Source organism: Falco naumanni, chromosome 12 (genome assembly GCF_017639655.2).
Source record: "Falco naumanni isolate bFalNau1 chromosome 12, bFalNau1.pat, whole genome shotgun sequence".
In the NCBI taxonomy this organism is placed as follows: domain Eukaryota; kingdom Metazoa; phylum Chordata; class Aves; order Falconiformes; family Falconidae; genus Falco; species Falco naumanni.
This window is the reverse complement of record NC_054065.1, coordinates 32,866,646-32,894,583: the sequence shown is the minus strand read 5'-3', so window position 1 is coordinate 32,894,583 and position 27,938 is coordinate 32,866,646. Positions and strand designations below refer to the sequence as shown.

Genomic DNA, 27,938 nt, shown 5'->3' with positions numbered 1-27,938 from the left:
CTCTGGCCACGTGCGACACTCCACCAGCTCCTGTCCTGCAAGGGACTGCAGGCAGTGATGGAGGGGTGTCACCGAGCCACCCACCGGATCTGGGGAGGCGGGGGTGGTCCTTCTCATGGCTCACCGTGACCCCCCAAAGGTGCTCAGCCCATTTCTGCAATGAGCACTGATGGGTGCCCCACGTTCTGGGGGCGGCAGCCCTTGCTTGGTCAGCGGAGCCCCAGAGAGCTCGGTGCCTCTGGACAAGGGTGGGAGGCAGGTCTGGGGGGCAGTGGGGGGCTGGGTGGTGGGCTCTCAGCTTGCCGTTCCCTCAGCCAGAATTCAGCAGGACCCCTTTTTCTTGCCTGATCAGAGACAGGTCACGCACATACCCCACAGCCCAAGTGTGATTTGCACATCCCTTCTCCATCATGACCCCCAAAGCTGCAGTGCTGGGGGGACAGGACACGTGTCTACCCAGTCCTGCCTGCGTGGAGTCTGGTGTGTCTAACATAGAGGCTGAGCACACACTGACTTCTCTAGGAACAAAATGGAGGCGGGTCTGGCCTCCATCCCCCTTCCCCGCCTTGGTTCTTCACACACCCCAGAGGCATCAAGTACTTTGGGGGCCTTTTCCCCCCACCAGCTCCTCAAATCCCGCTGATGTCAGTGCCGAGCTCAGCAGCTTTACTGTGAGGAGGCAGGCACCGAGCTGTGACGTGGTCTCTGCCATTTCCTAAGAAACCAACTTGAAATAAAAAAAAAATTAAAAAAAAAAAAAAAGAAAGAAAAAAATAGGGGAAAAAAGGGTGGGTATGTGTGGATTTTCAAAAGGAAAGCCGCAACAAGGGGCGAGCAGAAGGCTGGAGAGCATACCCTTGGGCAGTACCCAAGGACCACCACCACGCAGCACCCGCAGGGTCAGAATTTCAGGGGTGCACTGAGGTTTAAGCGAGCAGGAGCAGCCTGTGCTGGGCTGGCATGGCTGTGCTGCTGTGCCCTGTCCCCATGGCAGGGGACCTCGGGGTGCACCGTCAGCGTGAAAACACACGTGGCTGGAAGGGAAGGCTTCTCTCCTTTGTGTATCTTGGAGAAAAAACAGAGGGGATGGCTTTTTGCAGCACAGCAAGCAAGGTGGGGAATAGAGGATCTGCTCCTGGCCACAGCAGGGTCCTTCTTCAGTGACCCCAAGCACCTGGCTGGCTTGCAAACTTCATAAAAAATTAATAAATAATAACCGGGAAAATGAAGCAAGGATAAGCTCTTTTCACTACATCATTTTAATTGCATCGACACCCGGAAATACACAAAAGGATACGTGCCAAGAGCCACCCATCAAAGAGAGGCTTCCTTCCATGGTGGGTCTCACTTTCACACTTCTTTCACTCCAACAAACAAACAAAACAAAACAAAAAAAAAAAGAGAAAAAAGGAAAATAAAAGAAAAAAATAATTGCACCAGTTGATGTACAAACACAGTCTTCCCTTTTCACACATTCGTGGGTTCTGCCTGCCCTGACATGGTCAGTACGGCTCCCTGGGGAACAAACGGTAGTTGTACAAAACAGTATGAAGATTTTCTTATAAACATATGCCTGCACTGTTTACTGGCTGGGTTTTTTTGTTTGTTTTTTTTTTAAGTTTCAAAACTAGGTTTTAAGTCACTAATGGCTTGTAACTTTTATCTACAGTAAATTCAGCATATATTTTTATTTTAGTTTTAGGAATGTGTAAGGCATTTTGGTAAGGTGACGGTAAGGTCTAGGTCACAGACTCGTCAGACTGAAGTCCCTTCCTTCAAACTTTCCTCTTCCCCCTGGAGAAGGAAAAGAGAGGTGGGTTACTCTACTGGGTCTCAACCTTATCCTCGTGGCAGCTCAAGCATCAAAGCGTTTCACAGATGGGCCAGGTCCTGCCTTTTGAGCAGGGAGAACCATGACCATCATCTCCTGTGCTCCCAGACCTTCCCAAAAGCCACCCAGATGGTTTCTGGCAGCAAGTGCCACCTTGTCTCTGGTTTTCAACCACTGCGTGACACACGCTTCCCCCTGCCCTCCACCCCAGCACCAAGGGGAAGGATGTCTGTGGCCACCACAAGTACCGTTTCCTGAAGCTGTTCTTTCAACTTCTTCACTGTTTCTCTCTCTTTGGCCAGTTGGTCCTGGGTAACCTTCAGTAGCTCCTGTAGTTTGGTTGCTGCCTGGCCCAGGTCCTTTGTTAATTTTTTTTCTTTTTCAAGTTTTTCCTACACGGGAGTCAAAAGAAGGCATCTGCCTGAGCCTCCCTTGGCCGTCTGGTGACATTCCCCCCTCCAAAACATCTCAGGTCACCTCAGATCTGCACTGAGCCACCTCGGCAGCCACAAGCCAGAGGAGCACCCAGCTCCCTCCCTGCTGAAGGAGCTAGGTATCACCCCACCACACCGGCTCCCTTGGAGATGCCATGGGCCCGAGACAGCCTCGTGGCAGGAGAATGGTTTCCCGAGATGTGAAAAGCCCAGCCTGGTGAAAGTATCGGCTCGGATCTCTTGGTCAACATGGACAAAGTGGCTGTGACTTGCCCCCTGCTGTCCATAAGCCATGCTGGAGCTCACAGCCAGCCCTGGGCAGGGAGCAACCTGCAGGGGAACCGTCCACCTTGCCCCACCAACCCCAGGAAGGATAAGCTATGCCCCTAGTCCTGCCTGGAGACAGCTTTTGCTGTCTTGGTCAAACCCCAAGCACAAGAGAGCAGGGCAGCCGAATCACCTGGAGCTGCTGGGCCTCCTCCGTGCCTGGAGCTGCTGCATTTTCAGCTAGTCTCAGCTTTTCCAGCTCTGCCTGCAGACTGCATGCCAAGCTCTGGGCCTGGAAGGGGGACACAGACCCGGTAAGCGGCAGGTGCCTCCCACACCCTGCCCCTCACCACCCCTGGTCCCACTGGCCCGGCCTCGAGGGACCAGGTGGGTCACGCAGCCACTGTCGGATGGCTGGATGCTACATGTGATGCGCCTGTGGTTGCTGATCCATGGGGAAGATGGCACTTGTCACCAGCAGCAGCGTGAAGCCCGGCTAAAGCCCTGAACCTTCAAGGGAAAGAGCTGGCAAACCCCACGGGTGGGCCAGGAGAGGGGCAGTTCCAGGGACCAGCAATGCCACGTGGCTTCAGTACAGCTGCTGCCGGAAGCTCTTCAGATGCGTGAGGGAGTGCAGCCATGTCTGAGATGCAGACAGGGATGGGGAAAAAACCTTCAAAGCAATTCTTCAAATTAATTCTTGAGCTTCATTAGCAGCTAAGAACCCATAATGGCTTTGTAAACCCTTGTATCCTCACCACACCCACCTCCTCCAGCTCCAGCGCCAGCTTTTGCCGCAGCACTTGCTCCTTCTCCACTAGTGTTTTGTTTTGCTCCAGCTGGGTTTTCAACTGTGTTGAGAAAAGGAGAAAACACCCAGAAATAAAATTTTAAAAAGACCCAAGAGTGAGCTGGTGGGGACATCGCCAAGAAGGCTATACAGAAGAAATGAAAATTGAAGCTTTCCCCAGGGCATCAAATGGCAATAGGTACCAGCATCCCCGCCCCACAGAAAAGCTGGGATAATGCTGATGGCAAGCCCGAGGCTTGGCTTTGTATTGCCAAATTTTGCCTGCCCCTTGGGCAGCGCCAGCTGGGACCTGGGACGAGAGGTACCCCATAGCAGAGGACTTGCCCGGCAGATGCCCATGCCAGGCAGAAGGCTCCACACTTAACTGGATTAGAGGAGATGGAGCCCGGCTCGCGGCAGCAGCACCACTGGTGAAAGGGAAGGGCCACAGCTAATGCCCTCAGCCCAGCTCCAGCAAGATTTACGGAGCCTCTGTAATCCTAATCCCCGCCAGCTGGAAAGGGATCCTGGCGCAGCTGTCAGGCTGTCCCCTTCCTCCAAGAAAACCCAAGCCTGAACCCAATGGGCCACCATCGTGTGACCATGTTGGCCCAAGGGCTTGCAGCATCCCTTGCCTGCCTCCCCCAAAATCCTGCCAGCCTACTGCCAGTGGCAGAGGGCTCCCAAGCGGAACAGCCTGGCAAAAGCCGGCTGGCGACGTGTTCCCAGCAGGAATAGGACGAGGGGCTGGCTTCCCCCCAACACACTGGACAGGAGATGACACAACCGTAACAGCCCTGAGCAAAGCCATGTGCGGTTCTCCATGCGGTTAGAGACTGTCGGACAGGACAAGGGACACGGTTAAGGGTCAGGTCAGTGCCCCATGGGCAGCACTCTCGCCACCCTAACCTCGAGGGGTGCAGGCTCACTTGGGTAAGCTTGTGACCCTACTTCTCCATCCTGTACATGACTCTTCATCTCACTTAACTGCTGCCTGACCTGGAAGGAGGATCAGCAAGCCTGGCTCAGTTACGCATCTCAGCACTGTAGCCGTTACAAGACCCACAAGGACCTACAGGTAAAGTTCGCTAGCTTTTTTGCTTGCACATGAGCTAAAACGTTTGGAAAACCATCTCAGTTTCTGCTGGACGCAGGACAGTGGTACCTAACACAGGCAGCCTGAGGCACAACAGTTCCCAGGGGTGCAGAGCACATGCTTGCGCCTCATCCGCTCTCCTTTGATCACTCAGCATCTTGGTTTAAAGCCACTGCTGAGGCTTTGTACTAACATAGTTGTGTTAAAAAAAGCAATCAAGGCAGGGTAACAGGTCCCGTTTTGCCATAGATCACAGCTGGGGTGGCTGGGGAGGCAGTTACTTGACCACCACCACCCCAAATAAACCCCCCCCAACTCCATCCACCAGAGCTCCATCCTGCATTGCAGCAGCACCGGCAGTCACACTGTAAGCTAGCAGCATGCCTCTGCCAGAAGAAAGGGCAGGTTTCTGGGTAAGCCCAAATGTGTTCCACACTCAAAGGCACCTGCCCATCTAATGAGATTAAGGCTAATGACGACCCTGCGCCACATTCCCTCATGAGCAAGAGGCTGAGCAATAGCAGCAAGGCTGGGAAGAGTCACGGCACCCAAGGGACACTGCACTCCCAGCTTGTTCTACTCCAAGTGGCTCCGCCAGCCAGCGGTACCCCCAAGGACTTTAAAAACAACCTCCTGAGCCTCTCACAGTGAAATTACGGATTTAAACCCAATAGCTCTCGTGGTTTTGGCAGATCTGGCCCTATATCCCAGTCCTCTCCCCCACTTACCTGCAGAAACCTAGCCCCATCCTTCGGCTCCCTGAGTGACCCCTACACACGGGCTGCACAGCCTCAGCCCTCCCAGCCAGAGAGGGATGGATGGATGCTTAAGGCACCCAAACCCCTACCCCAGGGTGGCGGTGGGGCAACCAGTGTTCAGTGGTGGGGTGACTGGTTTCTTCTGCTACATGCCAGCTCACACAAGCCTTGCTGCTCTCCCTTCCCACCCCCATCATGGAAGGAAAGGTGGGTAAAAAAAATTTTCTCCTGGGTCTTCAACATCCCCTCTGAAAGCTGGATCAGCCTGGTGCCTGGCAGCACCAGGTTTCACCGTGCCCTGGCCGTGCCTTCCCCCTCTCCCTGAACCTGCAGGGAGGATGCTGGCCCCACCACGGGGCTCGCGAACCAGCCGCACGCAGAGCAGCCAGGTCCCAGCTGGGCAGCTGCAGGATCCCCCTTACCAGGGTCAGCTCCTTGCTCTGCTTCTGTGTTTCTGTCTTTGCTGCCTCCAGCTGCTCCTGGGACTCTGACAAGAGCTGCCTCAGCTGTTGAGGAACAACAATAACAACAAAAGTCCATTTATGCACTTGGTTTTGGAGCCGTTTGGCTCAAGGAAACATTTTTATGATGCAACGTCTTCTCAAAGAGGCCGTGATGGCATTACTTGCTAACGTAACCTGCCTGCTGATGCCTGCTCAGAGAGAGACAGCTGTGACACAGCTCCGCCTCACCCGAGCCACAGAAATCCCACAGGCCACCGTGGAGCAGCAGACAGCATCTCCTCACAGATCTGTCCCATCACCTTGCCAATGGATCTCCTGAATTCAGGTGTCTACAGCCCAGACTGGAGTGAACACCTCCATCTGTTTTCTCCTGCTTTGCAAAGCTGCAGGTCCCCGATGCACCCCCCAAATCCCTGAAATGTGGATGGGTGGCGAGTCAGGCTTAGAAAAAAGAAGCGTTTAAGACGGTAAACGGCCGCCACACTTACAACTTCAACTTCTTTTGTGTAGTTCTGGCGTTCGGAGCTGGCTGTCTCCAAGTGATTTTCCAGTTGCCTTTCCAGAAGAGACGTGTATTCCTTTAGCTGGATTAAAAGGGAGGAAAGCATGAGGGGGCTGATTGTCTGTGGTCCAACACATCCCAAACATCCAAGCCTGCCTTTCCCAGGGCAAGTCAGGAGGTGGGTTCCGACTCAGCCCAAGCACAGTACGCATCCATCTGGCACCTGCGCGGTGACCTTCTCCCACACCCAAAAAGCATTACCTGATCTGTGCTCTGCAGATCTGCTTTCAACTTCTCCACCATGTCTTCAAGAGGTTTCAGCTGGAGTTGTGACTAAGGCAGAAAGGATCAGAGAAGGTCAGTGAATGGCACCTCACATGGACACTGAGCATCTTTCATTCAACCAAAAATGGTCCAGCGTTGCACTCCCACCTCTCCCACTTCATCCTGCACCCCAGTGCAGAAGGACCTGACACCAAAGTGGAGCTCCACAGCCTGCAGGGCAGGAGCTCCTCCTCCAGGGAAAGACGAATCCAACATTACATCCAATGCAATTACAGCTTGGGCTGTAAATCATGGAGCAAGGTAACAGCTTTTGCCCACAGGACCAGCTGGCTGTGGTCAGCTTTCAACACCTGAGAAACCGGCACCAGGCTCGGTGCGAGTTCCCTACCGAAAGCACCTTTGGTTTGGAAGTGGCAAGGCAGACATTCCAACGAGGTATCCGAAAAAGCACGGAGTTTGCATTTAAACCTGGCCTGATTCTTGAAGAAAACTCCACAGCTGCTGAATTTTTTGGAAGGGAGGAATTCACCTCTTCTCCACAGAGAGGCAGGACTGCTCTGGGACCTGCCGAAGCCAGCAGCCATCCATCCCACCAGGAACACCCTGCTGCCAGCAGCCACCAGCAGCCACGTCACCCTGTGCAATGAACAGCGCTGCTCCAGGAGCAGCCACCCGCCGGCAGCCACCACAGATCTCTCGCACCAGAGCTCCCCCACCTCCCTGCAGCCTCACTTGACTCCAGAATCCCGTGTGAGCGGTGGGGAGCCAGGCTGGGGAAAGCAGCTCCATCTCCGTTCTGCGTTCAAGAGGGAGGAGATAAGTCTGCTCTGCAGAAAAGGCACAGCTGGCCAAGTTCTCCCAGGCTCCGGCTAAGTCACGAGAGCTCGTGAAACACGCTCCTCGCTCAACCCCTGGGCAACAAGGGCTCTCTGGCAGCTGCTGGCTGGCTGGCTGACTAGGGAGAGCGGTACCGAGAGCTGGACAGACAGCTGGACCCAGAGCTATGTGCAGTGCGTGGCTTGGACCTCTCCTTTCCAAAGGCTGAACAAACGCCAAGGTCAGCCTGGGTTTTGAGAACAAGCCAAGTTCCTCTGACAGCGGGAGCCCCTGAGCCCCGCACGTGCTCTCCTCCCGCCAGGCCACCCCCGCCAGCAGGGCTCAGCCCAGCTTCCCAGCACTGGGTCACTGCGACGGTGACAACCACCGTGCCCAAACCCGGGAGCTGCGCCACTCCTCCCGCTCCGCTGGCAGGCTCTAGGCACCCACCAGGCAGGGAGGTGGCACCCAGGAGGAAGAAGAGCTTAGCTCCTACGTGAGGTGGGCTTCTTGGCGGCTGGTTTGGTGACAGGAGGGGTGGGTTTGGGGTGAAGAGAAAGTCCCCGTGTCTCAAGAGTTCGAGGCTGGCAGAACAGTTAGGGCCATCAGCTGATCTATAGCTCACAGCCCCTCTGCTCCCCCCCCCCCTCGAGTCCAGCCCCACGCACAACAAACCCGAATGGTGTGCCCTGAACACGCACCTTCTGGAGTTCCTCTTCAGATGCTGTGAGCTTTGCCTTCCACACCTGCTCCTCCTCCTCCACACTCTTCTGCAGGTCTCGCAGCATCCCTTCCTGTTGGCAAAGCCTCAATGAGCCCAAACCTCCCCCGCCCCCCCCAGGCTGAGCAGTGTCAGGGCTGGAAGCCCTGGCATACCCAACATCTCTCCAAGGATCTGGGTGACAGAACTAGGTGCCTCGGGTGGGGCTAGGGGCTCCCAGCTGCCAGGCTGGCTCAACCACCCTGATCACCAGAGCCTCTTGCCGTGCCATATCCCACCACCACCAGGAAGGTTTCCAACACAATTAGGCTGAAGAAAAGCTTTAAAAATCCAGACTTCTCCTATTCCCCCGTCTCACTCACTGACAAACAGCTTTCCACACAGCACCCACCAATACACCAGGAAATGCCCACCATGAGCTCACGGACATCCTGGGCTGCCAGAGACCTCTCAAGAGGTATTTCTAGTGGAAGGACACCCCAGCACAAAGGGCTGCAACTTACTGTCTCTGCAAGGATCGCTCTGTACTGCTCGCATTCTGCTTGTAAAGTGCTTTGCGCTTCCTCTGCCTCTTTTAATTTAAGTGCTGAATCCTGAAAAGAGAGGGAAGGGATGGAGAGAGAGAGAGGTGAGGAAAAGGAACGAGTGACCCTCAGGCATTCCCTCGCCCTTCCATTTTCCACCCCCTTCACTTACCAGTGGCTCTGTTGCAATTGTCTGCTGCTTTAATGCATCCATGGTCTTTTCCTTCAGCTCTTGTAGCCACATGTCATAATCCTGAGTTTGAAAAAAAAGATAAGGAAGAAAAAGGATGCTTAGACACTTGTCCTTCCCATGCGGTGGAGGCTCTGCGGGGGCTGGGAAAGCCCGTGCCCACCTGCTGCGAGGACACATCGACCCCAGGGAGGACAGAGAGCAGCGTCTCCTTGGTTTGCATCTGGAGCACATCCAGCTGTTGGGCCAGCTCCTCCTGTAACAGGGAGAAAGTGGCATGGGATGGAGATCTTGGGCGCCTGCTGTCCAGGCTGCCAGTGCCAGTCCTGCTTTTGTACTGGGGTGAGCCAGCACCGGGACACCAGCCAACAGAGAAAACTGCTGCCGCTGAGAACCATGAAAACATTCTTTCCAGTTCAGCCGTCCCCTGGTTCCCCCATGATCAGTACCAGGACACAGGGCCCTCAAGACAAACTCTGGAGACGCTGGCAGGAGGGTTGGGCCAGCGCTGTGCCCAAGAGGAGGCAGGCAACCCAGGGCAAGCATCTCTGGTGGCTCAGGGAGGCTGAATGTTCCCTTAAACCACCAGCACCACCACTACAGAGAAATCCCAGGCTCACCTTTGCTTTTGTAGCAGCAAGTAGTTTTTCCTCGCACACCTTCTCCACCGTGGCCAACGCTTCCATTGCTTTCCAGTTCTTCTCACGCAGGTCCTGCCGAGACCACACACACAGAGGCCAATAAGCCACACATCACGCCAAAGGCCACCAAGCTGCTTGTTGGCACTGTGGAGGATTCAAAGCCTCCGCTCAGGAAGAGAAGCGGCAGCCAGTTGCTTTGGCCAAGGCTCTTCCATGCCACCGCCCACGTGAGCCCCCTTCCCCTCCATCCCTGCAGCCGCCCAATGCACCGCACCGTTCAGGGGGGGACTCAAGGGAGCAGAGCAAAGCTGGGTGCAGGCAGGAGCCCCAGGAGCAGCTCTCAGGGCGCCTGCAGAGGACGCAGGCTAAGTGGAAGGCTGCAAGGCTGCCTCCACACAACCGATACCACCTTGTAGTAGAGGGATAAGGAGCAGAGGGACCCCTGCTCAGGGGCTGCCTTGACCCTGCTGGGGTAGGATCTCCCTGATGTACCACGTCTTAAACCTCCCAAGAGAGCTGGGGGCGGACATCTCCACCCAGGCAGCCCATCAGCTCAAGCTGCACAGCCTGCCGGGGAGATTCCTGCTCTGGCAGACGAGGCAAGCCACCAGTGCTCCACGGGGCTGGAAGAGCCTCTGGCCGCACCATGGAGCCATCGGTAGCTGACTACAATGGGTGGTCATTCAATCTCCAGAGATCTGGGTTTTGGAGGAGAAAACCGTGAGCAGCAAAAGCTGAGCCCAGTTAGTTCACTCACATTGTTTTTAATCTTCTGTTGCTCCATCGCCTCTCGCAGCTCTGTGGCCTCCCTTTCCAAGGATGACAGTTGGTCCATCTTCTCCTGGAGCCTGGAAGGGCAGGATGGAGGAGTGAGTCTCAGCATCTGTGTTCCTCCCAGGTAGCAAGCTCCTGAGATGGGGACCACAGCCCTTCCTATCCCGGTCTGCTCCAGGACCTATCCACAGCAGGAGGAAGAGGGAGCAGGACAAAAAACCACAGCCATGGCAATACCGGAGGGAGATCTAGTTTTCTACCTGCTTATCAGCAATAGCCAGCCAGTGAGTAGCTGGCTGTACACCCAGGACAAGAGGAAGAAGTAACCTGATCCAACGGCTAGAAATTCCGACTTACACAACTGGGACTGCTTCCAACACACTCCCATCCACGGCTCACTAGGCTAAGAGAGCCCACAGTGCTGCTTTTGAAAGCATCACCCTACTACCTTGAGCGACCATAAATCAGGGCTGTCGACCAGCCACCTGAGAGCCTGCAGCTTCCCCCCACAGCCCCAGATCCACCACCTGCCCTGAAGGGAGCCTCAGCTTGAGCAGACCAAGGAAGTTTCAGGTCCTTGACAAGAACCACTCAAGTCTCTTGAGGGTCCCAGGACAACTGAACAGCTGCCCTCCTTTAAAGGAATGCTGCATGCTCGCTGGCAGTGAGGGCATCTGAGAAATCCTCCTCCTGTGCAGACCCTGAGACGGTGGAGGTGCCCAACACACAGACAAAGGGCAGCAAGCACAGGTCGTGACATGGGAAACTCCAGTGAAATGCCAGGAAACCTTTCTGCACTGGAGGGGAGGGCAGAGGTTGTTGAACACTAGAACAGGGACCCAGAGAGGAGGTGAATTTCCACCCTTGGAGACATCTGGAAACATCCCCCGAAAGCCTCCTCTGGTTGGCCCAGCTTTGAGCAGGGGCCTGGATCAGAGACACCCCACCCAACACCCCATCCCGCCACCACCAGAACCCCCTTATTCTGCAGGACCAGCCAGCCTCCATGTGTCTGCCAGCAACTACAGCCTTACTTCAGAAAGGACTGGCTGTTATTTGGGGCCAGCACCGGAGCCAAGTTTTGTTTTAAACAGCTGTGCTGGCCAGGATTGACCTTGCCTTCCCAGCTCCAGTCCCCGAGCCTGCCTAACAGAGAGGGCGGGAAGCCCTCACCCATAGGGCTCAGCTCCTGGGGAAGCCTGGGACACAGGGACAGCAAGCTGGAGGTGCTGCGGCAGTTCCCATGTGTAGCCAGACCCACCTTGACCGCAGCTGCTTCATTTCTGCTTCGTTGGCTGCCTGGAAGACAGAAAGCACTCTCATGACCTGTCCTAGGCAGTGATGCAGGTCACCCTTCTCTGCAGCATCCCAGAGCAAAGAGAACACAGGTACCGCGTTAACCCCGCGTAAAAACCCCTGCTCGAGCGGTGTAACCCCCTCTCCTCCCCCCACCCCAATTAAACGAGCATGTGACCTGCAAGTCTCTGTCTTTTTCTGCCTCCCTCATCTGGCCTGCCTCCAGCAGAGCTTCGATGGATTTGATCCTCTCCAGGAGTCTCATATTCTCCAAGCTGGCATCCTGCAGTTTCCCCTTCATGTTGTCCAGCTCCAGCAACTTGCTTTTGACCTCTGTTTCGGAGCTCAGCAGCTTGGCCTGCAGTTCTGCTGGAGGAAGGGCAGAGAAACACGGTAAGGCAGGTGTAAACAAACTGGGAGACTCCCTGCCCTGCCTAAGCAGGACTCCTGGCCAAGGAAGCCTTGGCTGTGGGTGCTTCCAGGAGGCACAGATGGGGCAGGCAGGGATGCAGGACAGCCCAGGAGAGAGGGACTGGAGTGGCATCCTAGGACAGGACCACAGAGCAGTCCCACATCTTGCTCGCACCAACGCCAGCCTAACAAGTCCCTGGGTCTACTGCTTGCCCCAACCAGCCCCACCAGTAAGCACCCGTCCCCGAAAGCTGCATGCCTGCCCCACAGCCCCCCATGCCGATCCAAGGCCCTCACCAGCAATGCTCTGCTGCTGTCCTTTGGCCTTTTCTGCCTCCGCTAACAAGCTTTTGTAGCTGGTTTGGGTTCTGCAGAGCTCGTCACTGACTTCGTCCAGCCTCTTCTGCAGCGTCGCCTCCACTTCCCTTTGGGAAGCCTGCACAGCAGGAAGAGAAGGCTTTCCATAGCGTGCCAGGCACCCCAGCCAATTTGAAGCAAAGCTCCATGTGTCACATAATGTTATTTTTAAGCTGTGCTTTGAGGGGTGGTGGTGGTGTAAGTCATCCTTCCCCCCATGCTCCCCCTGTGCATGAAGCATCTTGCCTCATGCTCATGTTTTATCATTTGCCAGCCCTCAAGTGGGAAGCAGACACCACCCCAGCGTCTCCGTTCCGGGCCAAGACCACGGCCATCTTCCCCGGCCATCCTCCCCTCCGGAAAGCCAAGCTCTGAAAAACCTCTTAAAGCCCTGCTCCTAGCGCAGCCCCAGGCCAGGAGGGAGAGGTACTGCCACGGTGCTTAGCAGGACGGAGACATCCAGCCACGTGTTTCCACACACAGAGAAATTTTCTGTGCGGTTTGGGCCAGGGAATACTTTTTTTTTCCATCTTAGAAAGCAGAGAGGAAGAGGCCTGGCCAAGGCAGGCCCTTCAAAGGGGAAGGCAGAGGAGGGGGACGAGGAGCATGCTGCAAACCAGCAGCTCTACGAGTAGTGCCCTTGCAGATGGAGGGAAATTGCTTTGCATGGAGGGGATGTAAGGTGGTAAACCAGCAGCCCCATCTCTGACTAATGCTTCCAGAACCACCAAGCAAGCAGGACTTTTCTGTTTTTTGAGGATTTGACCCTGTATCCTCAGCTCAGAGCTCCAGGTGTTACTGTGGAGCACATTCTCCCTAAGTGCCTTCAACACATCGCTAGCTTTAAAGTCTTCCAGGTAGTATGATTTGTTTAATTAGTATTAAGGTGTACAGCAAGCTGGAAGCCCTGGAGAAGTTCTCCTAAAAGCATGCCAAGAAGCTGGTGTTTTGGGTCAGGAAGGCAGCTTCTGCCTTCACACCAGCTGCATGCCTACATCACCCTCCTCACTCCTCACCTGCAAAAGCAGCAGGGGCCAAAACCAGCCCAGCAAAAGGAGATCTGCATCCTCGGGCACCCAAAAAATTATAAGGATATTGAAGGCCCCTTGCTTTAGGACCGCCTCTGCAAAACCACTTTGGCATGCACAGATAAAGGCCTCCACCACAACATACCCTTCACTGAGAGGCCAGAGCAATTCGGAGACCACAGTGCAGGAGGGACACATTGCATCCCTTACCATGTCTGCCATCCTTGGGGGAAAGAAGTGAAAGTTCCCGGGTCAGGGGTACTTGGGATCAATGCTCCCAGCCCCTGGCAGAGCTGAATCCCAGCAGGAGTGCTGCCACCCCCCAGAAGATGCTCCTCTCTGCTTGGCTTCAGCCCACCTGCCAGCGATAAGCCACTGCTCCAGCAGCGTGCTCAGAGGCTCTACCTGGGAGGTGTCCTTTAAACACCCCTAAAAACCCCAAATCCAGCCACACCCCGGAGACAACAACAAAGCCACGAGCTCTACCTCCTGCACCAAGGGCTTAAGAGTCGAGAGGGAGCACCCACGTCCTCGTGAGCACCCGCTGGCAGGGGCCATTGGGTTCCTCTCTCACCTGAGGCTACCACCCAGCACGGTGCACCCTCTAGGCTTCCCCCCACCCTCACACCCGGGGGGAGCAGGTTTGCAGGCGCTTGCCTGACCTGCAGCTGCTCCATCTGCTTCTCCAAGGCCAATGCTTTGATCTCCCAGCTCTTCCTCTGCTGCTCCTCTTGCTGCAGCACCTCCGACTTCTCAGACAGCTCTTTCATCAGCTTGCTGCACTCCTGCCGTAGCTTGGCCACCTCAGCATTTTGCCTGCACCAAGAGAAGCAGCGTTATTCCAGCCCGCAGGCCAGTCAGGCATCCCTGGCGTTACCCAGGGGGAACACATCCTCCCGTGGGCCTGATAACAGGGCTTGAAACATCTCAACAGTTGCGTTGGCCTGTTTCTGGGACACGCCTGGTCCTTCAGGGATGGGGTGGAAGGAGCTGACACATCAATTCCAAAAGCTCCGTTTCAATCACAGGAGACATTCCTTTCTCATGAAATAGAAGACGCAAGGATCTGTGTTCCCAGACACAGGAGAAAGCACTCTAAGCAGCTGGAGTCTGCTCTGAAATTAGTTGACCACTGTTAATCACCAGCCATTTCAGACTTTCTACAAAAAGGAGCGCCAAATTCTTCCCCCTGGCTCCTGGTTGTTCTGTGTGCACCAGGCAGGTCTCGGTTCTCTGCAGCATCACTCCCATCAAACAGCCAGCGACATTTCTTCTGAAGTTGGTGAGCACAAGCTCCCCAAAGTGTGGAGAAATGCTGCAGCGCCTTCTGGTCCCCTCTGCCCCCTCTGCTAGCATCAGCACAGGTGACCCCAAAGCAGAGAGGGTTTCCCCTGCCCTTCCACTTGGGAAAAGCATCCTTGTTTCCCCTGCCAGGCCCCCAAAAGCCATTTGGCAATCTCTTCCTCACTCCCCCCTCTACCTCCAGCTAGCTGGGGCGTCTGTAGAAGCACCCTCCAGAAAGGGGGTGGCCAAGCCTGATGGACAGCCACCCCCAGGGCTTGCCAGAGGGCGGCCCCAGGCTCTGCCCCCCACCCCAGTCTTACTTGCTCTCCATCTGGCTGCTGGTCTGGTTGAGGGCATCCCTCAGGATGGAGTTCTCCTGCTGCAGGCGAGCCAGCTGCGTGTTGGGGCCGTTCTCCAGCTGCTCCTGCAGGGTCCGGATCTAGGGAGAGCCCAACAGGGGTTAATGCCGCCACCGCCGGTCCCTCTGCTCTCTCCTGAGGAGCCCACTCCATGGGCAAGAGGGACTGGCAAGGAAGCCACAGCGAGGTGTCTGCTGATGCTGACAGCCCCTGCGGCTGCTGCATCCCGTGAGGATGCTCCCACATCCCTCTTCTACAGCTCAGGAGCACTGCGGGGCTCTCGCCCCTCCCCGAGGCTCTGGCCCCCTCGTCCACCTCGGTCTTCTCCAAAAGACCAGGCAGCTGCCGCCGAGGGCCAGCCGGCAGCCAGCGGAGGAAGCGGCAGAGCACCGCGTGGGGCTCACCTTGCCCTGCAGCTGCTGCGTTTCGCTGACATGGTCCTGGTAGCTGGCCTGCATGCGTGCCTGCACCGCTGCCATCTCCTGCTCGCGGGCCAGCAGCTGCTCCTTCAGCTTGCCCTCCACGGCCGTCGCCTTGGCCCGCTCGGCCGCCAGCTCCTTCGAGGAGAGAAGCCACCCGGTCAGTCCTCAGCGTAGGAACTTCCCTGCTTTAAGGGGACTCTCGAACCAAGTGGCCTCCTAGCTCAGAAGACTTTAAGAAGTGTAACCCTTTCGGCGCTGCCCCCAGGCCCAGCTACACCCTTCCGCACTTCCATTTCCTCCTGCATTAAGCTTTGGGCTCCGTGGCCACTGGATGCCACTGTTGTTCCACATTGGGCCAGCTAAGAGAGAGGAGTGACAGCCTGGAATTTTATTCCCCTCCCCGGCCCCAGGATCAATATCATCACATCAAGTTTGGGGCAAAGCAGGAAAACTAAAAAAAGAAATCAGCCCCACAAACCAAACACACACCCCCTCCGCCCCCTGCCAAGGCAGGGATGCTCTCTTGGCCGGCTGGGCGATGCCGTGCCGCTGCCCTGGGCTGCCTGCGCAGGCCGGGGTTTAGCACAGCACTCAGTGCACAGGGTGGCTTCGTCCTGCCTGCAGGCAGACGGACCTGCTGCAGCAGGGTCCTGGCGGCTGCGGGGCAGGAGGTGCTGAGCACGACGCGCCGGGGGTCCCTTCTGACTTCAACACCCAACGAGAGGTAGAGGCAAGGGTCTGAGTCAGGCAAGGGGCTGTAAATAGGACCAAGCTCCTTAAAAAGGGACTGATCAACACCTTCTCAGCTCAGGGGCTCTGCCAAGAGATGAGAAGGGCTTTACTGTCCTCCGTAGAGCAGCAGAAAGCTGCAGTCTCTTACGGGCACGGCTTTAGCCCGCTCCTGCTGCGGCTGCCAACAGGGCACGTGCCTCCCCGGGCTGGATCAGGCCCAGGAGAGGAGCTCAGGTGGGCATCTCCTCCCCTTTTGGGGGAGAAAACAGCAAACGGATGAAGGGCCCAGAGGACCCTGGGCTTCACCTCCAAGGGCGGGTGAGACGCGGGGAGAGGGAGGCACATGGCGAGCCGCGAGGGGCAGGGCCCGTGCCCGGGGTGCCGGGAGGGCTGCGCGCACTTACCTTGCTCAGCTCCCGCATCTTGTTCCTGGCAGCGGCTGCAGCCTCCTGCTCAGTGCCGAGCTGCTTCTCCTTCTCCTCCAGCTGGCGTTTCAGGACAGTGACAGGGTCACCCTTCTGCGTGGCCTGCCGGCACAGGGTGGCACATCAGCGGGGACCACCACCTCCGCATCCAACCCCTCCCCCCCACACGCACAGGGTCCTGCCCTCTGCTCCAGGGAAAATTCAGCTCCCGTCCCTAAGGCTGACCCTCGGGGGACAGCCTGCCCGAAAACGGGCTGCCTTCACCCCTGCGCACCCCCCGAGGCTCGGCCCAGCCCTGGCGGCCACGGCGGTGCTGCCAGCCCTACCGTGTGCCAGGTGTCCTGGACGATGCCCGCTTTCTCCGTCAGGATCTCGATGAGCCGCTGGGCCTCCCCCTCGCTGAACACCGTGCTGCTGACTGTGGACACAAGCGTCTTGTAGGGCAGGTAGAGGGGCCCATCCGAGTCCGCAGGTGCTGGGGAGGAGAGAGGAGGGGTTGGGAGCGCTCGAGCCAGCGGCAGGGCTGAGTAGCATCACCTCAGTTGACTCCAACCCCATAACTGCCATTTCACGCCAGCAACCGCCCAGATGTCCACAGCCAAGTTTGATACCTCTCTAACTGAAAGCAGTGTGACGAGCGCTGGGGACGGTGCTCACCACAGACAAGCGTTCCCTGAGCCAGCTGCCACCTCTGCCTGGCTCTGCTACTGCTCCTGCCGCCCTGCCACCGCCCTCCGTCACACTGAGCGATTCCAGACGGAGCTGGGCACGCTTTGCTCATGCCAGGGAGCAGAGACATGGTGGGCATCAGAAGCTGGACTCCATCGTGACACAGCCTCGCTGGGGGATTTTGCTCCGCGCAGTGGTGCCGGTGATGCAGAGCAGCAAGGCCATCTCCTGCCTTTCACCAGGCAGGTTTGTTCCAGCCCTTTGCTAAGGGCACGAGATGACTCCAGCCCTTCTCCGATCCCTCTGCTAATCCGGGAAAGCCAAGGAGCATCAGGGGCCGTGATGCTGTCATAGAACTACAGTGCAAGTGGTCATGACAGATAAGAGGGTGGCAGGCAGTGGTCCGGGAGTCCCTGCACAGTAGGTATGGCCTAGTAGCTCATTTTCCTTAAAAAATCCCATAAGAAAGAGCAGTTTGGATTCCAGTCTCCTGAATGCAGAGCTCAGACACCACAAGCAGCAAGGACAAAAAGGAGGAGGTGCTGCAGGCATGGAAGCAGAGCTGCCCCTGCAGCCCCTGGGGAGGAGCCCACGCTGGGGCAGGTTCACCCTGACGGACTGCAGCCCATGGAAGTCCCCAGGCTGGAGCAGGGGAAAGGTGTGAGGAGGAAGGAGTGGCCGAGAGGAGCTGTTAGGGACTGACTGCAGCCCCCCGCTCCCTGCACCGCTCAGGGAGGGGAGGTAGAGAAGTCAAGCGGGAAGGGGTGAAGTTGAGCCTGGGAAGAGGGGTAGGAGAGGAAGGTCTCGTCTTCCTTTTGTCTCTGTTTCTCATCTGCTTTAATGGGGAAAAATTTAAACTAGTTCTCCCCAAGTCACGCCTGGGTAGCCTGTGATAGTAGATGCTAAGTAATCACCTGTCTCTCTCCTGACCCACAAGCTTCGCCATCGTATTTTCTCCTCCATGTTGTTGAGGAAGGGGGAGTCAGAGAGTGGCTGGGTGGGTGGCTGGCAGCCAGCCACAGACAACCCACCACAGCAACAGAGTAGCAAAGTCTGGGAACGCCTAGCAGCTCCAGCACACACTCTTTGCTCCTGGCTTCTGCTAGATCCATTCGGGATGGCTGCGCTAAGCCCTGGCAGCAGCAGAGTCTGCGTCCCCAGCAGCAGCCACTTCCCAGCAACAGAGTCAGGGCAGCTCCGCTGACTTGTGCAACCGGGGCCCAAGAGCTTGGCTCAGAGTTTACTCCTTCTGGCCATGGCACAGGCGCAGGACAGCACGTCACATCCCCTGGCCCAGTCCCACCAGGTGGAGGGACCCACCAAACAAAATTTTGCCCACCTCCTGCCAGCGCCACGCGAGCAAGCCTTGCACAAGGCAGACACGACACAAACCCCACCTTGCAGCTGGCAAGGGGAGCTGGGGAAGCGTGCCAGCCCGCGGTGAAAGGCAGCCAGGGCTCTGCCGAGCCTGCTCGCAGTCAGAACCCTCCCGCCTCACTGAAGGAAGCGGCGAAACAAGCAGCAGCCATGCAGGCAAAGCTGCACGGGACGAGGGGTCTGAAAAGTTGCTTCCCAAACCCAGGGAGACACAGACAATCCTTGCATGGAGCCCACCTGGGGGCTGCAGCCCGGATTGGGTACCCACGCGTGTTTCATGGCAGAGCATGGCTCCTGCTACCACAGATAATGGGGCGCGAGTACACATGAACCATTTGCGAGCAAGTTTTTTGTGTGATGCAGGAGACTAAAAACAAACCACACAAGAGGAAAATACCCCAAGCCGCTCTTGTCAGGTTTGCCATCTGTTTCAGTGCCGAGCACGTGTCTTTGAACACTCTGAACACCCATTTTTATCTGCCACGGGATAATTTGTTGCTTCTGCCTTTGAGGAGAGACCGACCACAGCTGTCAAAAGGCTGCCCACTATACCTTGGGCAAACTGCAGCCAGCTTTGTGGTGCAAAAGAGCTTTCCTCTGAAAAATCCCACAGGAGCAGCTAAGACATCACTCTTGGCTTTTAAAACATGCAGGATCGGGACTTCATACCCAAAGGAGTAGATGCTCAGAGCAGGCAAAACCACTCCCAACTTAACACGTGCTAAAAGCCCATCTCCCATCCAGATTCCCTTGGCTGTTACAGCTTGGATTCAGTGTTTTTCAGCATTAAGAGAAGTGCATCCCTGCGTGCATGTGCCAAAACCAGCCACCTACAGTCTCCCCAACACTATCTCTGTGATACCCTCCAGCAGCGGCCGCTCACACTGTTTCAAACCTGGTCACTATGTGGAGATGGCCTTTAGGGAAATCCTTTCCTCAGAGGAGCAGATACGAGGGTTTTAACCCGACCTCAGAGACCAGCAGCCACAAAATGTCCTGCTGAGTAGCAGGGCCCTCTCCCAGAACACGGGTGCAGGAACTGCCAGGTTCCATGGCAGCTAGGTTTGAACATCTGGAGAAGGCTGGCAAGTAGGGGTGTCTTTTTGTTTGGTTGGTTTTCTTGTAAAGAAAGAAAGAAATGAAACCTATGCATCACAGCTTTGAGAACACCTGACAGATATTCTCCCACGTGTCCCTGTGGGAACACTTCCACAGGTCTGAAAGCTCTCACGTTTTACTGCCTGTAATTACCACTTAACCAAAAATAAAACCCAAACTGTTCATGCTGGTGCAATGAGAAGCAAGAATCCAGCTACAGAGCCGCTTCTCCCCTCCCTACGCGCATTTACACCCTGCAGAGTGCAGGACCACCTTCTTTAATCTCTCCCACCTCCGAGTCAACCAAGTGAGGCATGAAAGGCACCGGGCAAGTTTTCCCTTCCCTGTGATGTATCCAAAGTCACTTCCCCCTAACTATCCTATCATCAGCCTCCCGCAGTACAAAATCCCTTCGGTCCTCTCTCTTCCAACAGGCTGGTTTTCACCAGCATTGAAGAAGGAGGAAACTAGCAGTGACCCATCTCCCCGTAGAAGAAGAGTAGTAGAGCTCCTGCGTACTCCTAATAATCAGGGGTGGAAGGAGAAAACACCACGCCTTGGCTTCCTGTCCAGATGTCCAGCACCCTGGCAGCTGCTTCCCCCTCCTCCAGGACAGGTCCGTGCCCCTCCTTCTCACTCTCGATGCACAGATCTGCTCAGAGACCCGCCAACAGCACATCTGAGAGGAACCGGCAACTCCCCAACATCTGTGCGCTGGACTGAGGAGCTAAGCACCAACCAGGGGTACCCGACGCAGGAGGCAACACGTTACAGAGAGCAAACGAGTCAATAAACTCTTGACCTTAACTCTACTCCCCCCGCCCCAAGAGAACTACAGTCCAGTACGAGCCTTTCTGAGCCCACCTTCCCCTTGGTGCACATGGTCCATCCCACCAGAGACAGCCTTTCTGCAGCTGCCCTGTTTCCAACACTGAAGAAAAACGAAGAGATCTCGGACTGGGAGAGCTCTGCTTTGACAGCACCAAGATGCCCTGCCGGCTTACCCAACAGGGATATATGCAGAGGAACTTGGCCTTACCTGGCTCGCTCTTCTTCTTGGATGCAGCTTTCTTCTTGACAGGTCCATTATGCTTCTGCTCCTCATGGGTTGGAAGAGCATTGCTTTTCTTGATGGTTACGGAGCTGACCACCGGAGCACTTTGCTGTGTGCCAACCGGTGGCACGGCCACAACGGGCACCTCCTTAGGGGTCACCTCCAGGACAGGAGAACTTTTGGTGACGCTGACAGGAGGCGAAGCCAACACCGGGCTGGGAGCAGGCTCTACCTTTGCCACCTTCTTCTCCTTCTTCCTCTTCTCCTTAGGTGACGGAGCAGGTTTCTCCTTTTCCTGGGGGGCTACGGACACCGTTGCAACCGGAGGTGCAACGGTTACAGGCTCAGGCACCACAGCAGGCTTAACAACCACCTGCTTGGGAGAGTCCCTTGCTTCCCGAGTCAGGGGCTGCTCTGGGATCTTTCCATTAGGCTTCTCTTCCTTTTTCTTTCCTTTTCCTTTTTTCTCAACAGGTTTCTCTTTCTTCTTTGTCTCTTTTTTCTGCTGCTGGGTCGTCTTAAGCTCTTTGCGTTGCTTGGCCAAGGCTTCCTCATAAGAAGTCTCCTTCATGGAGAAGGTGGACACCAGGAAGATCCCGATGGCTGATACCACCATAAAACCTCCGAAGACCATAACACCCAGCGTCTGAGGGTCATAGACATCCATCGTGCCTTATTCTTCTGTGCCTGCAAGACACCAGAACAACAGTTAGTGGGGAAAACAAAGAGGTACAATGGCCTTTCTGTGAGCAGCGAGTTTCCTGTGTCCATCTGTGTTTCCAAACGGCACCACGCTCCAAAAAGTGCTCAGGATTCACACACCTCTGGTGAGGGCAACCTGACGACATCCCCCACCACCTCCCAGGTTTGCAATCCCCCACTGCGCTGCCTGTGCACGACCCTGGGCAATACCTGCAGCCCTGCGGCAGTAAGAGAGCCCGTTTCCAGACGGCCTGGTGCAGTCTGGCCAAGACCTGGGCTCTCCCTGGGCCACCTGGCCTTATCGCTGCACCCATGCTCAGGTGGAAGTACATCCAGGGTCTCAGCTTTGGAATAAAACATCCCCCTAGAAGGGGAAAGTATGCACGGGAGAGCTTTCCCCAGCTTTGCAACAGCCTTGGCCGCCTCCCTTTGCCACCCGCGCCCTGCGGCACTGCTGGCCTCTGCCCAGCCTGGCAGGGAGGATGCGCAGTGACCGCATCCCACTGGGTCGCTGCTCCCAGCCTCCAGTGACAAGAACCAGCCCAGCAATGATGCTACAGATGTCATGTCACACAGAGAACCAAGACGCTACCATCTCCTTGAGATGCAAACACCAGGAAAAGGCCTAAGTTCAAGCCAAAAAAATGCAAAGCACGGTCATTAACCATCTCATCTCCCCAGTAGATGCCCGCAGGAAGAAACGAGACTTGCAAAGGGAACACTGGATATGGCGCTTCTCTTTCCAACTCTGCTATTAACTGGCGGGCAAACTGGGCACATGGTCCTTTCCCACCCTCCTCTCCACGCTCAGGTTCTCCATCCATAACACAGGCAGCAGCAACGGAGACTGTACTGCCTGGTCTGAGACCTGGCAGGCGCGGTGCAGCCCCACGCGGAGGAAGATGCTGCTGCCTCCACTCTTCTTAACCGCTAACCGAACCCCGTCCCGAGTCTGGAAGCCAGGCTCTTCCCCGCTGTCCCGCTCGCGCGTTTCCCCCGTGGGGGCATCACCTCCACGTGGCTCACAACCCCCCCGATGCTGCAGTCAGGCAGTTCATCTGCGCAGGGGCACTCCCCAGGAGGTGCCAGGCTGCGCTTTCTCGTGATCAATGCATCAAGCCCTCGGCTATCAGAAGTTCCCATCCCCACGCTTAACTGCAAACATCATTGAATTTCCTCTTTAAGAGGTTGCGGGCTGGGGACGGAGGGAGCGGCTGGAAAGGGAGGAGGCAAAAATAAGAATAAAACTAAGGAGATCAGCATCTTTTCAAAACCTCAGTGCTCGCAGGGAGAGACCTCGGAGCTTTTCCCTTTCTCACAGCTGACAGCTGCCGAATCCGCACCGGTGCAGCCAGGGGGTGACAGTGCAATGAAAATGTCACCTCCAACCCCAGGGGGGGTGTTGAGAGCTGTTTCAACCAGCAGCCCAGCTCTCCCTGCCCATCTCGCCAAGCAGAAGCAGCAGAGAGCCGGCAGGCGGGCACGCTGCCAACGCCAGCTGGAACCAGCCTCCCCCGGCAGGGCCACGGTCCTACCCCAGGGCACCGCGCGAGATCCCAGCTGATACTACAGGCATCGCTACCACAGGTTGATACTACAGGCATCGCTACCACAGGTTGATACTACAGGCATCGCTACCACAGGTTGATACTACAGGCATCGCTACCACAGGTTGATACTACAGGCATCGCTACCACAGGTTGATACTACAGGCATCGCTACCACAGGTCCGTCCCGGCCGTCTGGGATTTCAGCGGCCTCAGCCGGCCCCATCCCAGCACAGCTGGTGCCAGCCCCCTCCCTCCTGACAATGCAGCATCACTTTGGGATGGTCCCCATCGGGACAGAGGGATTATTCCTAACCTGCAGGGTGAAAAGGGCTGGGTTTCCTCTTCCTGGCAGGAAATAGAAACGAGGGTCCAGAGAACATGTACCCATGTCCTTCTGCTGGCTTTAGGGCCAGACCAGTGCGCCCCAGAGCTGTTCCGCACTGGTACCAACAGAACTCCTGACCTCCCGCTGCCACCATGTCAGACTTAGGTCAAAATTCACCACTCCAGCTTAGGGCAAGGGCATCACTGACTGCTGGCAAACGCCCTCCAGCCCCGTCAGCTGCTCCCGCCGCCTCCCAAAGCAGCTGGATGGAGTCCACGGAGGATGGGAACAGAGGAAAAAGCCCAAAACTACTGCTACAGAGGCATCTACCATGCAGAGGACAGATGAAAGAGGACGGCATTATTAGGCAGAGGCTGAGGCAGTGAACTAGGTGAGATGGCAGTGCTGGCCTCGCTGCTGTCATCCCCCCCCCCTCCCTCGCCAAGCCCTTACAGGCCCCATGCTCCCCCTCCCCTGCAGGCAGCCTCACCCAGCACCACTGCAGTAAAAGCTGCCTGTACCTTTGCCTCCTCTCAGGCTTTACAGCCAGGGTGAGATAACAACACAGATTAGCCTTAAAGTCCTCCCTAGCTAAACAAAAAAAACCCACCGAAAATTTAAAAAGCAAAACAACCCCCTCCAAAACAAAGCCCACAGAAGAAGCAAGCAGCCCGGAGCGCTAACCTAGAGGAGCTGCAAGACAAGCTGCCGCAGCAGCCGGAGCTTGTGAAAGCAGTGGAGATGCCTGCATGGGCCATTTGCAACGTCCCACTGCTGGACCAGAGAAACCCTGCGCTGCTCCCAAGGACAAACGTTCCGAGAGAAAATGCAAAACAGAGTGAAAGATACTGACGGGGCAGCAATTACTCCCAGCAGTGCTATCACGGCAAAGAGAAACTTTGGTCCTGTCTCAACACACGTGCCCCGCAGCCCCGGTGCTGACTCTGAGGAGCAAGTTCTACCAGTAGAGTTCCTCCTGTGGCCGAGACTTGGCACGGACCAGCCCAACAACTCGCTCAGGGAAGAGCCTATCACTGGAGCGGCGCAGAGCCGGCAGCAGGCTGTGTACTGCCACACGCGCTTCAATCAAGCCAGGCTGGCTTTGGCATTCGGGGGATAAGGAAAAATCTTCCTCTGGGAGCTTCCTGATGCATAAATGCTAGAAGCAAAGTGCCGCAGCGTTAGCATCAGAAGCGCAGCCCTGCACTGGCATTTCCTGACCTCGCTGCCTTTGCCCTTCCAAGGGCTGAAAGTTTTGCTCCCGGATTTGCCCAGCAAGGCATGGCACCCCTTGCGAGCACGGTGGCAGGAGCGCACTTGCCTTGCCCTTCAGCAGAAAAGCCCTCTGCACTTCCTACCCGCACAAAGTCTTAGCCAGGACATGGAAAAGCAGAGCGCTGAAGGCACTGTTCCTTGTCTGTTCACGGATGCCTAAAGGGTAGTTTTGCAGGTATAGGTTTGGCTAGACAGCCAGGCTTTGAGGAGGCTTGAAGACTTCAGCATCCTCTTCTCTGTATCTTCTGGTTCTCCACGGGACTTTGTCCCACGGCATTTTTCAATCTGATGCCCAGGCTGTTTTGGGCGAGGGTTGGGTGCCCAAGGGCAGCAGGGCCACCACCAGCTATCAGAGTCCACATTCAAAAACTCATGTTCACGTCCAACACTGAGCACGTTTACCTGCGTGAAGTTTCCTGAGCAGGATCATCCCCTAATCCTCACCCAGCCAAAACAGTGGAAATCATCAAATATCTCCACATGCAAACTCCTTCCCCAAAATAGCTTGTTCCATTAAAGCTTTTCACCACCACCAGAACAGGAATAAGACGGACAACTGGTATTGCACTTGGCCTTCTCATGTAAAGGAGCCAGCTGAAATGCTGTGCTCCGACTCTCCCACTCCTATGGCTTTTCTTCATTATCCATCAAATTTTCCAACATCCCAGATAACAGCCCAGGTGTCCAGGCCTCCCTTGCCACCCTGCAGTCACCTCTGCTTGCCCTGAGCAAAAGTCCAACTTGCTCTAAGGAAGCAAAACCAGTAAAGCACTCAGCCTTGCTGTTTTTTCAGCACCAATTTCCAAGATGAACCAACCCCCAGACACACAGTGCAATGGCACCAGTGCCACGCTCAGTGACTTACTTGCCAGAGACAGCTAAGTGTCCGAAACCAGGCTACAGCTTTCCCACCTCTTCAGCCTTTCCTCCCTTCTGCGACCACTTCCATGAAATCCACGGGAATTCAGTATCCTTGAGACTCAGCCCTCCACCAACCCTGGTTTAAATCGGCTGGGTCAAGCGCCAGGTGGGCAGAGGCAAAGGAAGAGACAAGGTTGTGCAGTAACTACAGAAAACTTCTTTCTTTAGGCAGCCAAAAGGAAAATATTTGTTATCTTCTCCTGGTCTGGATAGGTGCTGCAGATGGGAAAAGATGCTCTTTGGAAGCAGGACACCACTCCTCCTGCAATCCAAGGCTTGCACTTGGCTGTTGAAGTGGCATCTCAGGTTAGAGCCACGCAGAGGAGGAGGTGATGGGGTGGTCAGAGGGCAGAGAAAGTGAGAACTGGGGTCGCACAGCTGGGCGCTGCACAGCCCACAGCAACACCTGCCTGCGAGGTGCCACGGTTCCCTCCACAGCCCCTCGCAGCAGGGGAAGAAAACACACAAATAAAAAGCTCTTCCCTTCCTAAACGCACAGAGACAGGTCAGGCAAAGCTGGCTGACCCAACACACAAGTTTCACGGCTGAGATTTTGGCTTTTTCCAAAAGGCACCATTATCTCCCGGGCCATCAGGGCAAGCAGCAGGCAGCGCCTAAGGGACCGGCCGCTGTGTGGGGGAGACACTGCCCGGCCCCCCCCCCCAAGCAATAAGGTCTTGTCTCCTTCCCTGCCCCCCGGTGCGAGCTTTCCTCCCCAGCGGGCAGAGGCACGGCCGGGGCAGCGTTCTTCCAGCAGGACGGGGCCAGGGAACCGGGAGGCCTGATCCTGCCGGCAGCCGGGCAGCCCGGCCCCAGGAGCGCTGCCGGCAGGGACAACCCCCGACACTCCCGCTCCCGGAGCTTCGCTCTCCGCCCTGTCGCGACAGAGAAGAGACAAGAATTACAATCCGAGGCGCAGAGCCGAGGGGCGGCGAGGGGACCCCGCCCGCCCCCCCGCAGCCGGCCCCACCGCAGGGTGTCCGGGTGCGCGGCCCGTCACCCCGCGCCGAGCAACAGCCGCGGCCCCGCGGGCGCCCCGTGCCCCGGCGGGCGGGGGTCCCCTGGCGGCGCTGCCGGCTCCGTGCCCCGCCGGAGAGCGGGGGGCAAAACAGGAAAAAGGGAGGAAACCCCGAGAACCCCCCCCGTCCGCGCACGGGAGAGCGCAGCCGCGCCGTAAGGCAGCTGCAGCTGGGGTACCCCTGCGGCGGCGAGCAGGAGTTTCCCTCCCCAGGAGCGCCGTGTCCCCCCGCCGGTTCGGGGTGCGCACCCCCAGCGGCACCCGCCCCACGCGGCTCCTGGCAGCGCCGCTGTGACACTGACACTGCCGGGGGGCCCCGCCGTGCCGCCGGCCACGTGTGCACGCCGGCCCCGCCGGCCCGCGGCGGGAGGAGCTGGGGGGGCCGCCGGGAAACCCACCGGGAAGCTGGTGGCATCCCCACGGCAGGGACCTTGGGGGTGGGGGGGGGCTTCGCTTATGGGGTCCCCGCCTCTCTCCAAAAGCTTCAGGCATGGCCACACTGTGTTGCTGGGGGTCTCCCAGCGCTGGGGGGGATTTTTAAGGCGGCGGGGGGGGGGAATTATTAAGGAGTAAATATAAATAAATAAATGGGGAACAGCGCCGGAGAGCTGTGACCTTCTGTAACCGCGCTTAATCAGATTAATGAATTTCATCGGGCCGGGCTGGGGAACAGTCTGAGCGCTGCGGGGCAGCGGGGCGGCCGGGGGGGCGCGGGGGGCCCTCGGCGGCGGCCGCGCACGCCGCCATTCCGCACCGCCCTCACCGCGGGGCCATTCATCCAGTCGACCCCCCGCCCCCCCCCCGCAAACGTGGCCAGACCCCAAACCCGGGGTCGCAGGCACGCGCCCCCCGCCCCGCCAGGCGGGCCAGCGTCCCACGCGTGGGAGCGGCGGGGCCGCGGAGGGGGTCTCCGCTCCGCGGCTGCTGACAGTCGCGGACGGGGGTGTCGCCCCCCTCCCCACTCAAGACCCGCGCAGAAGGGGATGGGGATAGGGAGGGGTCGGCACCGGCGCCTACCCACCCGTGCGGGTCGCGGTCCCTCCTCAGCGCCGCGGCCGTGTGGAGTCGTGGCACTTTCCGCCGCGGTCTCGCCGGGCTCGGCCGGCCCGGCCCGGCCCTCCCCGCCCCGCCCCCGGCCCCGCCCCCCCCCCTCGCGCCGCGCCGCGCCGCGCCGCGGGGCCCACTCAGCGCGCCGGGGCGGGCCGGGGCGGGGGGCGGGGCCTCTGCGGGGCGGGGGGCGGGCACGGGGCGGGGCCGCTGCGAGGCCGGGGAGCTGGTGCACCCCGGGCGGGGTGGGGGGTCCCGCTGTGCGTCCCCAGTGCGCGGGCCGGGGGACGGGTGGGACATCACAGGGCTCTGCCCCCGCGGGGGCCGGGGCGGGGGTATGGGGGTGCGGACCCCAGGGTGGGATTGCTGGGGGTAGGGAGCCCCAGAGGGGGATTACCGGGGATAGGGACCCCCAGGATGGGATTGCCAGGGATATGGGAGTGCAGAGCCCGGACACACAGCTGGGAGAGGATGGGTGGGAAAGCTGGGGAGCTC

The 27,938-nt window shown here is 57.4% G+C and overlaps 1 protein-coding gene across 2 annotated transcripts; it reads right to left on the bottom strand.

Annotated features, from left to right (window-relative positions):
• Window positions 1–1,236: 1,236 nt before the first annotated feature.
• Window positions 1,237–27,520, bottom strand: RRBP1 (ribosome binding protein 1). 2 transcript variants are annotated; one of them, XM_040611784.1, is made up of 24 exons: window positions 27,418–27,513; window positions 25,323–26,253; window positions 20,591–21,292; window positions 16,734–16,882; window positions 16,387–16,509; window positions 15,233–15,385; window positions 14,790–14,908; window positions 13,848–14,001; window positions 12,098–12,236; window positions 11,568–11,755; window positions 11,355–11,392; window positions 10,077–10,167; window positions 9,299–9,391; window positions 8,842–8,934; window positions 8,661–8,741; window positions 8,468–8,557; window positions 7,945–8,037; window positions 6,404–6,475; window positions 6,129–6,224; window positions 5,599–5,682; window positions 3,300–3,383; window positions 2,726–2,824; window positions 2,080–2,223; window positions 1,237–1,794 (listed from the first exon to the last, which is right to left on the bottom strand). In XM_040611784.1, the coding sequence occupies exons 3-24, from the start codon at window positions 21,270–21,272 to the stop codon at window positions 1,756–1,758; spliced, it is 2,904 nt and encodes a 967-aa protein (XP_040467718.1). In that variant the 5' UTR covers window positions 21,273–21,292; window positions 25,323–26,253; window positions 27,418–27,513; the 3' UTR covers window positions 1,237–1,755. The 2 variants fall into 2 exon arrangements, with proteins under 2 accessions (XP_040467718.1, XP_040467717.1); XM_040611783.1 differs by lacking the exon at window positions 25,323–26,253 and having other exon boundaries at window positions 27,418–27,520.
• Window positions 27,521–27,938: the final 418 nt, after the last annotated feature.